This window comes from Rhinoderma darwinii, chromosome 1 (assembly GCF_050947455.1).
Source record: "Rhinoderma darwinii isolate aRhiDar2 chromosome 1, aRhiDar2.hap1, whole genome shotgun sequence".
Taxonomy (NCBI): Eukaryota; Metazoa; Chordata; class Amphibia; order Anura; family Rhinodermatidae; genus Rhinoderma; species Rhinoderma darwinii.
Window position 1 is genome coordinate 422789449 of NC_134687.1, and position 16054 is coordinate 422805502.

Consider the following 16054-nt stretch of genomic DNA (forward strand, 5'->3'; position numbering starts at 1 on the left):
AGGAAATGGTGCGTTCTTGCCGCAGCGGAATGTCTATTTTCAACTGAATTTTTCTGCAGCAATTCCATTGTGTGTGGACAAGCCCACAGTGGTGACACAAGGTAAATGTATAACCTTTTTAGGCACGTGTTATACTTAGAGGCTTTGTCACCAGATTTTGCAACCCCTATCTCCTATTGCAGCAGATCGGCGCTGCAATGTAGATAAGAGTGACGTTTTGTTTTTTTTTTAAAACGAGCATTTTTGGCCAAGTTATGACCATTTTTATATTTATGCAAATGAGGCTTTCTAAAGTACAACTGGGCGTGTTTAAAGTTATGTACAAGTGGGCATGTATTGTGTGTGTACATCTGGGCGTTTTTACTTGTTTTTCTAGCTGGGCGTTGTGAATAGAAGTGTATGATGCTGACGAATCAACATCATCCACTTCTCTTCACAACGCCCAGCTTCTGGCAGTGCACAGAGACACAGCGTGTTCTCGAGAGATCACGCTGTGACGTCACTCACTTCCTGCCCCAGGTCCTGCATCGTGTCGGACGAGCGAGGACACATCGGCACCAGAGGCTACAGTTGATTCTGCAGCAGCATCAGCGTTTGCAGGTAAGTAGCTACATCGACTTACCTGCAAACGCCGATGCTGCTGCAGAATCAAATGTAGCCTCTGGTGCCGATGTGTCCTCGCTCGTCCGACACGATGCAGGACCTGGGGCAGGAAGTGACGTCACAGCGTGATCTCTCGAGAACACGCTGTGTGTCTGTGCACTGCCAGAAGCTGGGCATTGTGAAGAGAAGTGGGTGATGCCGATTCGTCAGCATCATACACTTCTATTCACAACGCCTAGCTAGTAAAACAAGTAAAAACGCCCAGATGTACATACACAATACATGCCCAGTTGTACTTTAGAAAGCCTCATTTGCATAAATCTAAAAATGGTCATAACTTGGCCAAAAATGCTCGTTTTTAAAAAAAACAAACGTTACTCTTATCTACATTGCAGCGCCGATCACATGCAATAGGAGATAGGGGTTGCAAAATCTTGTGACAGAGCCTCTTTAAAGAGGCTCTGTCACCACATTATAAGTGCTTTATCTCCTACATAAGGAGATCGGCGCGATAATGTAGGTGACAGCAGTGCTTTTTATTTTAAAAAACTATCTATTTTCACCACTTTATTAGCGATTTTAGATTTATAAAAAATGAGTGTCTATTCACAATCCCTGCACTTCATTAATGTGTCTGTGGTAGTTACAGCAGAGCACAGCATAATCTCGTTGTAACCTGTCATCTACAGCGTAATCTCGTGAGATTACGCTGTGCTCTGCTGCAACTACCATAGACACATTAACGAAGTGCAGAGATTGTGAATAGACATCCCGTGGAATGTATTCACTGTCTAAACACTTCAGTATTGTTAATGTGTTCGTATAAGACAGCACATACTGATCCCTATGCGCTGCCTAAATGAATGGAGAGGAGTGCATGATGCTGATTGGTCAGCGTCATACACTCCTCTGTACAACGCCCACTTGGTCTAAAGTAAAAACACGCCCACTTGGGCATTAAGACACTCATTAGCATAAATCGAAAATCGCTACTAAAGTGGTGAAAATAGATCGTTTTTTTAAATAAAAAGCACTGCTGTCAACTACATTACAGCGCCGATCTCAGTATGTAGGAGATAGGGCACTTATAATGTGGTGACAGACCCTCTTTAAAGAGGCTCTGTCACCAGATTTTGCAACCCCTATCTGCTATTGCAGCAGATCGGCGCTGCAATGTAGATTACAGTAACGTTTTTATTTTTAAAAAACGAGCATTTTTGGCCAAGTTATGACCATTTTTCTATTTATGCAAATGAGGCTTGCAAAAGTACAACTGGGCGTGTTTACAGTAAAAGTACAACTGGGCGTGTATTATGTGTGTACATCGGGGCGTTTTTACTTCTTTTACTAGCTGGGCATTCGGAATGGGAGTGTATGATGCTGACGAATCAGCATCATCCACTTCTGTTCGTTAACACCCAGCTTCTGGCAGTGCAGACACACAGCGTGTTCTCGAGAGATCACGCTGTGACGTCACTCACTTCCTGCCCCAGGTCCTGCATCGTGTCGGCCACATCGGCACCAGAGGCTACAGTTGATTCTGCAGCAGCATCAGCGTTTGCAGGTAAGTAGCTACATCGACTTACCTGCAAACGCCGATGCTGCTGCAGAATCAACTGTAGCCTCTGGTGCCGATGTGTCCTCGCTCGTCCGACACAATGCAGGACCTGGGGCAGGAAGTGAGTGACGACACAGCGTGATCTCTCGAGAACACGCTGTGTCTGCACTGCCAGAAGCTGGGCGTTCTGAAGAGAAGTGGATGATACTTCTCGTCAGAACGCCCAGCTAGTAAAAGAAGTAAAAACGCCCAGATGTAACACACATAATACACGCCCAGTTGGACTTTTACTTTAAACACGCCCAGTTGGACTTTTGCAAGCCTCATTTGCATAAATGCAAAAATGGTCATAACTTGGCCAAAAATGCTCGTTTTTAAAAAATAAAAACGTTACTCTTATCTACATTGCAGCGCCGATCTGCTGCAATAGCAGATAGGGGTTGCAAAATCTGGTGACAGAGCCTCTTTAAGTGGGGTGATTGTGACAGCCAAACCATTATCCTCAGGAGATAATATGCATATATTTAAAATCTTGTAGTCTCCCGATGCATACAAACTATATATAAATGTAGCCAATGAGCAGCTGTCCTATGACATATAAAGCTGCTGCTTAATGGCTTCGGCTCCCTCACACTATGTTTTACAGCACACCTAGAAATAGAGTAGAAGTAAATATCTATAGCACACACGTTGCATTTGCTTAACCTGGTGCCTCCCACCCCATACTCCTCACCCATTTTCTGTTATTGGATTTGTAACCAATTGACACGATAGAAAAAATAAAAATACATTTCATTTATAATGCAACTCCCTAAATTACTATCCTAGGCACCTGTGCAGAGGTACCTAGTGGCAAAATAATAGCAAATCCCATTCTGGAATAAGATTAGTGTGCATGTGAGGCAGTTCTATAGGATAACATCCCTAACTCTTCAATGACAGAGCAATTCAGTGCTCTCATTTACTGACTCAATACCTGAATGTATATTTTCTTGGACCACTTCTTTTTTAACACTATAACCAGAACAGCCTATCTCTCTGCTGAATATTAAAACATGTATTGCCACTATTAAGAGCCTTACAAGGAAAGTAATTTATGGTGTAATTTTTGAGTAACGGAGTGCTCTGTAAAATATGAGATCCCTCATTTGTTAGTTACCAAGGGGGCTATAAGTAAATTCTTATAATTAAAATAGAACATTATTTGCCACATTGTCTTATAATTTTTTTTTTTGTTAAGTAAAGAAATGTCATTTTTTAGAGTTTCCTGAAAGAAAACCATCTGATTTCTTAGAAATAAAAAGTTTCTTAGAAATATTCATGCACAGAGTGAGATTAAATCTTTGTATCTTTATCACATATGTGCAGAGACTAAAAATACATATTCGAGCTTTTTGATGACATCAAACTCTTTAGATACAAGAACAACACTTTTTTTTTTTTACATAAGTTGCTGCTACCAGTTTTTATATATTTTTGTGTTATTGGACAGATACCTTTTTCTACTATTGATATGCAAATTGTATGGGGACGAACGATCGTATTAAAGGGGTTTTCCAGTCAGAAGAAATTGATGGCCTATCCGTTAAGATAGATCGGCAGCACAACCTATCCTTAAGATAGGCCATCGATATCTGATCGGTGGGGATCCGACTCCCAGCACCCCTGCTGATCAGCTGTTTTGAAGACACACTTGTAGTGGCGGTTCACAGTATTACAGCCTTCTCCCATTCACTTGAAGCACAGTACAAGCAGGGAAGAAATGAAGGGGAAGCAGCACTTGCACGAGCGCAGCAGCCGCTTTAAAACAGCTGATCGGCGGGGGTGTCGGGAGTCGGACCCCCACCGATCAGATATTGATGGCCCATCTTAAAGGTAGGCCATAAATTTCTTATGACTGGAAAACCCCTCTAACAATCATTTGTCCCCACATCGCAATAATTGCTGTAGGTAAATGGAGCTAAACGAGCACGGAGCATATCCACAATTGGCGTGTATTTGTTTTATATTTTAGTCATTTCATTAAAAAATTGTACAACTATCGTGATGCTCCGGATCCTAATACTTATTTGACCCATGAATTTAAAGGAAATGTCTTATTTATATAATTTTAGATTTATTAATTAGATGTAAGTCTATAGAAGAGAAATAATGTGTTTTGTTCTTTTTTTTAAATGTGTTAGCCGTTTATTTGTTATTTATAAAAACTTTTCTGTAGGCAGCCATATTAGAGATACACACATCCTACTTGTATTGTCTGTACAGTCCAGTGCTTCTCAAACTGTGATGTGCTGGGAAGGCCGTTTTTATAGTAGTAATCATATGCTGATCTTTCCTTCTGTGCAGGCCTTCCTCTGGTCACAACAATATCTGATTTAGCAATGTAAATACAAAATTTTTAGGATAAAATTAAATGCAAAATTTCTAATTTTGGCGTAAACCGCACTGGTGGTGAGGCCCAGGTATCACTGTATTCTTGCTGGTTAGGCCCCTGTAGAAAAAGATTGAGAAGCCCTTATGTAGGCCTGGAAATGAGTCAATTGACAGAGAAATTTCATAGATTATGACAGGCCTCTCTCCCCTAGAGATGCATACATAGCATTATTTACAGGGCTGTGAAGTCAGTAGGCTAAACTTCTGACTAACTCTGACTCCTCTATTTTCCCACTGTCCAACTCCAGCTCCGACTTTGACGCCTTCATAAGGCTCATGTATAATAGTTAGTAATTTCAAATTTACGGTAGTAATTGTAGTATTACTACAGCATCAGGCTTTTCATCACCATGTAAATAATCAGGCTACTTAAAAAGGACCTGTCATGTTTTTGTTTTTTTAAAAACCACATTCCTCCCCTTATTTCTCGCCTCCTCTCGATTCCAGCACTGTAAGAAAAAAAAAGTTATCCCCCCCCTTTTGTCCCGCAATGGCCCTCGCATGCTAATTTTGAGTAAAGGTACAGAGAGTAGGAGACTTCATCTCTCCCCAGTAGACTTTGCCTCGTGCATCGCTATGATGCTGTCCAATCAGAACGGATGGCTTTACAGAGATGCAGAAGACCTGCTGATTTTGCAAGATTAACTGCAGGTTTTCTGCATCGCTGTGTGGCTGTTCGCGCTGATTGGATGCTGTCACAGCGATGAACGAGGCAACGCCTACTGAGGAGGGATGAGGTCATCTCCTCTCTGTAGCTTTACTTACAATTAGCATATCAGACGCCAAAAGGGAGTAAGGGCTGTAGCTAGACTATAAAAAAAAACAACAAAAAAAAACATGACCGGTCCTCTTTAACAAAAATGAGGTGATAAGCCATGTTTTTACAGCCGCTAGAACATCCTAGTCAGGGATGGACATATCGCCAGTTCAGCTGCACAGGGGCCCGGAAGCACAGGGGCCCTCTGCAGTCTGTGTCCACCTCTGATCCTAATTATTAGAGTTTTTGATAAATAGGGGCCCTCAAATTGATAGAACATACAATAAATTTATATGATTAACCCCTTCCCGACATTTGACGTATCCATACGCCAAAGTCGGGTAGAGGAAGTATGGAGCGGGCTCACGGAGTGAACCCGCTCCATACGATGCGGGTGTCGGCTGTTTGTTACAGCCGACACTTCAGAGTAACGAGCGGCATCGCGCTCGAGCGCGATCCCGCTCGTTTAACTCGTTAAACGCTGCGGTCAATAGCGACCGCAGCATTTAAATCATTAGAAAGAGGGGGGCGACCCCCTTTAACAGCTCATGGCGCCCCCCTAATGAAGTCCCCCAGGTCCGCCATCTTTGTGCACCTTTTAAGCCCTGCCTCCTTAATAGGAGACTGTCAGAATCCCGATATACTGCAATACATTAGTATTGTAGTATATCGTACAAGCGATCTAACGATCGCTGGTTGAAGTCCCCTAGGGGGACTGATAAAAAAAGTAAAAATGAGTTAAATAAAGTTGTGTAAAAATATTAAAAGTTAAAAAAAAACATTTTCCCCCAGAGCATAGTAAACAAACAAATAAATAAACATAATTGGTATCGCCGCGTCCGTAAAAGTCTGAACTATTACAATATATCATTATATAACCCGCACGGTGAATGCCGTAAAAAAAATAATTGTAAACGCCAGAAACCTCTATTTTTTGGTCACCTCATCTGCCACAAAAAATGAAATAAAAAGTGATCAAACAGTCGCATGTTCCCCAAAATGCTATTATTAAAAACTACAGCTTATCCCGCAAAAAATAAGCCCTCATTCCACTCGATGGAAAAATGAAAAAGTTATGGCTCTCGGAATTTGGCGACACAAAATAAATTTTCTTTTTTACACTTAGGTTTTTACTTGTAAAAGTAGTAAAATATAGAAAAAACTATATATATTTGGCATCGCCGTAATTGCATTGACCCACAAAATAGAGATAACATGTTGTTTTAATTGTACCGTGAATTCCGTAAAAATGGCGAGCAAAAAACCATGGAGGAATCACTGTTTTTTTAAAAAAAAATTTACCCCACAAATATTTTTTTTCCCGTTTCCTAGTACATTATATGGCAAAATAAATGGTGCTACGAAAAAAAACTACAACTCGTCCCGCAAAAATCAAGCCCTAATAGTACTATATCGACGGAAAAATGGGGAGGAAAAAACGAAAATGAAAATCTGAAAAAGGGCTGCGGCGGGAAGGGGTCAAACTTTCTAAGCTTTCCTAAATTACTTTGAAAGTAAATATGCGACAAGCTATACATTTAATAAATGAATACAATATTAATATGTAATATTCAATTTTTTTTTTAAACTACGACTCCCATTACACAACCCTACTTTTCTGTATCTATAGTGTTATTATCCTGCCTTATCTAGGCATTCAGCAGTACAAGAGAGCTGTTATGAATCCCCCACCTTTTAATCATAGTGATCTGCAGAAAACGGAGTGTCAGTCTATTGTGTCTGCTCTAGTGGCAAGTGTGAAAACTGGAATATTTCAAGATTGTGGATAGTAGCGAAAAATAAAAATGGCAAAATGTTTAAAAAATATATTTTTATAATAAAAACCTGATTGAAATCATTTGTCTGTTTTTGGTGATACGTTCAATTTAAGAACATTAAATATTTACATTGCGCATTCTACAGCCGCCTGATCCAGTTTGTGAAGATCTATCTCTATTCACCATCCTCTGGATTGTTTAGTTGCCCTCTGGCTATGACTGATGGTGCAGCAAAGGTCATAGAGGTAAGATGATTTATGATTGTGTTGAGTACAGAGTACACTGTATTCTAAGAGCATATTGATGGGTGACTGATTAAGAAGTTTTATTTTTTTATAATTAGTGTTAATCTTGTTTAAAATGTGTTATCTAGCAACTATTTTAAGAACAATCGGATAAATCTGAACGATGTCAAAGCCGAGACCCCCACCAATCCAGAGATTGAAGGGGACGCAGCTTTAGTTTAAGGGCTTGTCCATACGTAATTGCTGCGTTGTTTCTGTCTGGAATTGAGGACAAAAAATACGCAGAGGAATACAATAGCAGCAAAGTGGGTAATATTTAACAAATCTCATCCACATGCTGGGTAAAATTTCTGTCCCGAAATTCACCTCCGGTGCGTATTTTTCCTTCTGCAGCATGTCAATTCCTGCTGCGTAAAGTGGACTTTACAGAGGTGATGTCACCATCTCACAGACTTTAAGAAAACGCAGCAAAATCCGCATCTGCAGTAAAAAACGCAGGAAATTGTGCGGTTTTTTTTCAGCGGATTATTTGCTAGATTTAGCGGAATTGCTGCATACGTTTTGTGCAGCAAATCCGTTACTTGTGGACAAGCCCTAACGCTGCGTCCCCTTCAAAGGTTGTCCCTGCGCAGCGGCTTTTCCAGCCACTGGCTGTGCAGGGAGCTGCAGTACAGCCTGATGTACTTTAGTGGAGCTATGTTGAAGTTCCTCAGTGAACCACTGCAGGGAAAAACTTGGAAGGGGATACAGCGCTAAACTAGCACTGAATCCCCTTTTTTCTCATCATTGTGAGGGTAACCCCAAATGATTAGAAAGTGATGGCATTTCCAAGCAATATGCCATCACTTTCTGAGATGGTTAAACCTCTTTTAAGTTCTTGTTAATAGTAAGCAAATAAAAAAATCGATTATATTAATAATGTACGTAAACTTTTAAACAGTTCTTAGGCTTCGTTCACATCTGCGTCAGGCCTCCGTTCCGACGTTCCATCACCCGACGTTTTGACAGGATGAATACCGTAGTCTACTACGTCAAAACAACGGAACACTTGCACAATGGAGACAAACTGAAACCATTGGCACCGGATCCGTCACCATTGAAATCAATGGCGATGGAAACAGAAACCTATGGTTTCAGTTTGTGTCAGTCAGGGCTCTGTTCCGACGGAACGTCGAAACAGAGCCCTGACGCAGATGTGAACATAGCCTTATACTGATTTTTTTTCGATTTGTGCCTAATTAAAATGTATGCATCATACCAAAGATAAAATTAAGAAAGGAAAAAGCAGATTGGAACAAGGTAGTATCAGAAATTGAAATTATCTATATCAATTCTTATGAAGAGCACTTTATTAACACAGGGAGACAGAATGTTTGCGGAGTAGGAGTTTAACGTGTGGTAAGTCTGTCTACGGGGCCCATTTTGTTAGACAGCTTGCTCTATAATCTTTAGATGTACCCAAATGAAGTTCATATTGAAAATGGAGAAAAACCCTTTAACACCTCCGAAAGATTCTGCGCTTTAGCCGTTTTCTACCTCTTACCTACATTAAATCTAGCTGCGATCAGTATATGGCTAACTGGCCATCGAAATTCCAAAGGAATAGTGTCCATCTGCATATCTAATAAGGCTACTGCAGGAGACGGTGTGAATACTGCACCCATTAATTCCGAAATATAATGGAAAATGTTTCCAAAAGGGGTAAACCGATTTACACGACCACGATAGATGAAACAGTGTGCCCCACGGTTTCTCAAGCATAACGGGGAAGCACCTACTTGCATATGTGAGACGTACAGGGGCGCAATACCATCTAAGCTGAACCTTCCTCACCACTTCCAAGTGGTTGACACACTTGGATATTTTATGTGCGTGAAGCAGAGCAGCCTACCAGTCCTCTTCCGAGAACACCTGTCACACATCTGATTCCTACTGAGACATATATATTTCAATTTAAGAAACGGGCCATGGGTATTCAATGCCAGATAAGCCGAAGCTGATCCTTTCAATGATGTATTGTCAGAGTCTAAAAATCTTTGGAACACTGAAGCCTGTCCAGATGCCTGGAGAGCTGCTGAGCCCCTCTGCAGAAAATGTGGAATTTGCTAAAATATAAATAAGTGGTTTTTGGGAATGTGGAATTTGAACACACTAAGTGTTTGGGCATCCACTTGGCAAATGAAGTTTAGTGTAGATAAATGTAAAGTTCTGCTTCTGGGTACCAATAATCTGCATGCATCATATGTCCTAGCGGGAGCTACGCTGTGGCAGTCAATTGTTGAAAAGGATCTGGGTGTACTTGTAGATCATAAACTAAATAACAGCATGCAGTGTCAATCAGCTGCTTCAAAGGCCAGCAAGATATTGTCGTGTATTAAGAGGTATGGACTCGTGGGACAGGGATATAATATTACCACTTTACAAATCCTTAGTGAGGCCACATCTAGAATATGCAGTTCAGTTTTGGGCTCCAGTTCATAGAAAGGATGCCCTGGAGTTGGAGAAATACAAAGAAGAGCAACGAAGCTAATAAGGGGCATGGAAAATCTAAGTTATGAGGAAAGATTAAAAGAATTTATTAAATTATTTATTTATTAAGAACCTATTTAGCCTTGAAAAGAGGCGACTAAGGGGGGACATGATTAACTTACATAAATATGTTAATGGTACATACAAAAAATATTTTGAAATCCTGTTCCATGTAAAACCCCCTCAAAAAACAAGGGGGCACTCCCTCCGTCTGGAGAAAAAAAGGTTCAATCTGCAGAGGCGACAAGCCTTCTTTACTGTGAGAACTGTGAATCTATGGAATAGTGTACCACAGGAGCTGGTCACAGTAGCTACAGTAGATGGCTTTAAAAAAGGCTTAGATAATTTCCTAGAACAAAAAGATACTCGCTCCTATGTGTAGAAATGTTTCCCTTTCCCATGCCTTGGATAAACTTGATGGACATGTATTTTTTCAAGTGTACTAACTATGTAACCATGTAACCTCGAGTTCCGTGAAAGACCTAATTTTGACCCCATCATACAGATCAGAAATGTGCTTTATTCCCAAATGATTCCACACCGAAAGGTCTATATTAGGAATCCATTGTGTTAGGTAGGATAACGGGCATTTCAGTTTGGAGCAATGATATAGTTTGTATACCTTGAGTGCCTTGCACCACCCCTGAAACGTGTTTAGTAGTGGGTAAAGAACGGAGGTCAGTTTGAGACTCAACCAAAACCCCTATTAAGACAGCTTTAACATCCAGATGGGGCACATATGCACTTTCAGTTTGCATCCAGTGAGAATTCACTTTCGGGTCCCAACAGCATTTAATAGCCGCTAGGGCTGAGGCCAAATAATAAAGATAAATATTCGGTAACCCTAAAGACAAGAGTAGTCATTAAAGTTTTAGATATACGGGCTGTCACGTTGGGTGCGTGGACCCACTAGGCCGTACCGCCTTAATGGTATGGCAGCTGGCCAGCAGGACACAGGTCAAAGTCTATAGTTCGTATAGGTGTACCTGTGGTAGCTTCAGACAGTAGCAAGACAGGCTCGGATGGGACTAAGCAGCAGGCAAACACCTGTCGTGGTGTAACATTAGAGGCGTAGTACTCAGCGCAGCACGACTTCAACTCAATATGGCACTTGGACCAGGATAACAAAGGTTACAGGTAGCAGGAACGGAAACACAGGGAACTGGAAGACACTTAGGAGACCATTTGCAGAGACAAACTAGGGTAACGACAACAACGCTCAGGCAATGCAGGAATGGGTTTTTAATTCAGGTGCGCGCGCTGGCCCTTTAAAAGCAGGCACAAGCGTGCCCGCTCACCCTACGGGATAAAGCAGAGCGAAGCCGAAGTGAGCGGTAGCGTCTCCTGTGGAGGAGACGGGCACCAGCGCTCACTAACCATAGCTGCGGCCGTCAGGAGGTAAGCAAACCTGGTGGCCCATGGCCATGACACGGGCCCTCTTATTTTCCCATATGAATTTAAGAAGTGTATATTGCATGTCTGTAATGATCCTCAGTGGAATCTGTAGGGGGATAGTCCTTAAATAATAGAGAATTTTTGGCACGAGCCACATCTTGACCAGGTTTATCCTGCCCACCCGAGATATTATAACATCAGAGACCTGTTGGACTTGGGTCTTGATAGAGGAGTGAAGATCCCTAAAATTAGAGATGACCGTGTCATTCGGATTGGCTGTGAGTTTAATACCTAGATATGATATATGGTTGACCGCCCAACTGAATGCTATGACAGTGTCTTCCATGATCCACCTCTCATATGGGGGTTCCCCATGCTTGTTGCAGTAGGCTGATCTTCTGGGTTGTACCTTCTACCCATACCCTCCTTTTTTCTCTTCCCCCTTTCATTAGGGTGAAGAATTTCCTTACTTTCTCTTTCTTCCTTCTACCTCCTTAATTCTTCGATCTTTAGTTACGTTGTAACCATGTTCTGTATTTGTAACCTCGTATTCTGCAATGTACATCGTACATACGCCTTCTTGATGGACCTCAATGGCTCCTTGATGTCCCTCTACACTTTAACCTGTATTATGTTTGCTGCCAGTGGCTTAGATATAGGGGTCGAAATTGAGGCCGGGCCCCGACGCCCCCCGCAGCACATCAATAAAAAGTTACTATAGTAACTGGGTTCGCGGGCCCCTGTTACTATAGTAACTACAGTACTTACCTTCCTGCTTCACAGCGCTGTGCGCAAGGCATGACATCACAACGCTATGCGCAGCACACAACATTCTGATCCTGGATAGAGTCAGGAGCTCTGCTGCGGCTGAAGAGGAGGGTAAGAGTAATATCCCTGTCTGCTGAAGCTGATTGCCGGGGTCCAACCCCCGGGACCCCACCAATCAGCAGTTTTGAAGGGGCCGCAGCGCTCGTACGAGAGCTGCTTCCCCTTCATTCCGGTCACTTGCTCACACTGTGAATCAGTGTCCGTGATTCACAGCGTGAGCGAGTAAGAGAAATGAAGAGGAAACAGCTCTCCTTCGTAAAAAACAGCTGATTGGCGGGGTCCCGGGTTTCGGACCCTGACCCATCAGCTATTGATGGCCTATCCTGAGGATAGACCAACAATGTTTAGGGACTGGACAACCCATTTAAAGAGGCTCTGTCACCAGATTTTGCAACCCCTATCTGCTATTGCAGCAGATAGGCGCTGCAATGTAGATTACAGTAACGTTTTTATTTTTAAAAAACGAGCATTTTTGGCCAAGTTATGACCATTTTCGTATTTATGCAAATGAGGCTTGCAAAAGTACAACTGGGCGTGTTTAAAGTAAAAGTACAACTGGGCGTGTATTATGTGCGTACATCGGGGCGTGTTTACTACTTTTACTAGCTGGGCGTTGTGTATAGAAGTATCATCCACTTCTCTTCAGAACGCCCAGCTTCTGGCAGTGCAGATCTGTGACGTCACTCACAGGTCCTGCATCGTGTCGGCACCAGAGGCTACAGTTGATTCTGCAGCAGCATCAGCATTTGCAGGTAAGTAGCTACATCGACTTACCTGCAAACGCCGATGCTGCTGCAGAATCATCTGTAGCCTCTGGTGCCGATGTGTCCTCGCTCGTCTGACACGATGCAGGACCTGTGAGTGACGACACAGCGTGATCTCTCGATAACACGGCTGTGTCTGCACTGCCAGAAGCTGGGCGTTGTGAAGAGAAGTGGATGATATCGTGTAAATCCGCCCTAACACTAACCCCCATTATTACCCTGGTACCCACTGCCACCAGGGGTGCTGGGAAGAGCCAGGTACGATCCAGTACCTGACCATTTGCAGTGACATGCGGGTAATGGGGAGGCCGCACGCTGGTATTAACAGGCAGGCACAGGCCAGAAACTGTGGCCCTTCCCACCCTGGTAATGCTAGCCTGCTGCTGTGTTGTATCTGTCTGGTTATGAAAAATGGGGGGGTCCCCCCCAATTCTCATAACCTGCCAGATACAACACAGCAGCAGCCTAGCATTAACAGGGTGGGGAGGGCCACTGTTTTTGGCATTCCCCAGCCTAATAATGCCAGCCTGCGGCCGCCCCGGTGCCTAACTATCGCTACAGATGGTCGGGTACTGGTTCATACCCGGCTCTTCCCAGTACCCCTGGTGGCAGTGGGTACCGGGGTAATAATGGGGGTTAGTGTTAGCCTCTGCACCTGCTAACATTAAGCCCCGCCTTAGTAATGGATGTTGTCAATCAGCCAGCGGCCATTACTAAGACAGTAGTAACAAAGTTTAAAAAATATTCTATTGAAATAAAAAAAACACAATCCTCATTATCCATTATATTGAGAATAAAAAAAACGCTGTCATTGATACTGTCTGCTAAGCCACTGTATCTAATCCTATCATGTGTGATACTGTCTGCTGAGCCACTGTATCTAATCTTATTCATCGTTTATAGGGTCGTAGTGCTATAGATATTTTGTGTCACACACACACATTATTTTTGGGGGGGTATGTGTATTGGGGCTATTTCCCCTGACATTTTAAGTCCTTAGTGACGCCCCTGGCTGCTAGTGCTTCATTGTTGGGTCACTTAGGAGACCCAGCGATGCAGCTGAAAGCTGCGGACTATCGGCCATGAGAAGTTTGCAGGGGGGCCCAATAAGAACTTTTGCATCGGGGCCCATGAGCCTTTAGCTACGCCCCCACTTGCTGCCCACATGGGCATTGTTATGTTGCTCTATTTTGAATGTGCCTTGTGACAACAACTGTTCTATTTGCTATTTCTGTAAAACGATAAAAATTTTGGAAAATAAAAATACCTTATTAATCGCTCCATGTAAAAACGGCACCCCTTAAAGTATTTAAAGAAGCTCTGTCACCACATTATAAGTGGCCTATCTCCACATAAGGAGATCGGCGCTATAATGTAGGTGACAGCAGTGCTTTTTATTTTAAAAAAAAACTGTTTTCACCACTTTGTTAGCGATTTTACTCTTCGTTACTCTGTCTGTGGTAGTTACAGTAGAGCAAAGCGTAATCCCGCGAGATTACGCAGTAAATGACAGGTTACAGCGAGATTACGCTTTGCTCTGCTGTAACTACCATAGAACATTAACGAAGTGCAGAGATTGTGACTAGACAGCCCGTGGAATGTCTAAGCACTTCAGTATTGTTAATGTGTTAGTATAAGACAGCACATAAGGATATAGCAGGATCCCTATGCGCTGAGTAAATGAATGGAGAGGAGTGCATGACACTGATTGGTCAGCGTCATACACTCCTCTGTACAACGCCCACTTGGTCTAAAGTAAAAATACGCCCACTTGGGCATTAAGCAACTCATTAGCATAAATGTAAAATCGCTAATAAAGTGGTGAAAACAGCACTGCTGTCCCCTACATTATATGCATTATAATACATTATAATGTGGTGACAGAGCCTCTTTAACCCCTTCCCGACATTTGTCGTAAGTATACATCATGGAAAGCCAGTGCTTCCCGCAAAATGTCGTATACTTACGACAAATGTTTGGCACCGGTGAGTCGGTGCCATAATCGCCGGATCTCAGATGTATCTGACAGCTGACATCCGGCTGTAATGGCGGGAACCGAAATTAGCTTCGATCCCCGCCATTAACCCCTTAAGTGCAGCGCTCAAACGCGAATGCTGCACTTAAGGTGTTTGCAGCTCATCGGAACCCAAGCAATGAAATTGCCGGGGTTCCGGTGGCTGCAATGGCAACCGGAGGCCTAATACTGGCCTCCCAGTCTGCCTAGCACGGAAGCAGGTCAAGATCCACCCGGCGGCTGAGCCTGATCGGCTTCCGTAGCCGCCGGCAAGATGGCGCCTGCTCAGGAGCTGATTCGGCGTCATCAGCGGTGGAAGTGAGCTGTATGTTACAGCTGACATCCACCTGTAACGGCAGGAACCGGAGCTAGCTCCGATCCCTGCCATTAACCCCTTCGATGCAGCAATCGAAAGCGATTGCTGCATCGTAGAGGTTACTAGCAGATCGCCAGCCCTGACAGGCAATCAGGACTGGCGACTGCTGCTATGGCAACAGGAGACACAATGGTCTCCTGCTCTGCCATTACAGAAGCCGATTTAGGCCCCGCCGGGAGGCGAAGCCTAATCGGCTTGCTGTCAGTGTATGACTGACAGATCTAATACATTGCACTACGTAGGTAGTGCAATGTATTAGGGAAAAAAAAAATCGAACCATTGGACCTTCAAGTCCCCTAGTGGTACTTGAGAAAAAGTATAAAAAAAAAGTGTAAAAAAAATGCAAAAAATAAAAGTTTGAAAACAATAAAAGTTTCAAGTAATAAAATAAAACACAATCCCCCTTTTACTCTTATCAAGTCCTTTATTATTGAAAAATATTAATAAACCATACGTATTTGGCATTGCCGCAACCGTAACGACCTGAGGTATCAAAATATTATATTTGTTGTACGCGGTGAACAGCGTAAAAAAAAAAAAAAACTTTACCAGAGTTTCTGTTTTTTGGTCACTTTGCCCTACAAATATTGGAATATAAAGTGATCAAAAACTCGCACGTATCCAAAAACGGTACCTATAAAAAACTATAGCTCGTCCCGCAAAAAACAAGCTCTCATACAGCTCCATGGACAAAAAAATTAAAAAGTTATGGTTCTCACAACTTGGCGACAGAAAAAATACATTCTTTTTACAAAAGTAATTTTATTGTGCAAA

General features: G+C 42.6%; 1 protein-coding gene across 4 annotated transcripts in view; it reads left to right on the forward strand.

Moving 5' to 3' along the window:
* LOC142743034 (acyl-CoA dehydrogenase family member 11-like) overlaps positions 1-16054 on the forward strand; it is a 98421-nt gene that overhangs the window by 17939 nt on the left and 64428 nt on the right. For all 4 annotated transcript variants that reach the window (XM_075853425.1, XM_075853408.1, XM_075853399.1 and 1 more), the window contains one exon: positions 7275-7374. In XM_075853425.1, the coding sequence (XP_075709540.1) occupies positions 7275-7374 (100 nt within the window). The remainder of the gene's footprint in view (positions 1-7274; positions 7375-16054) is intronic.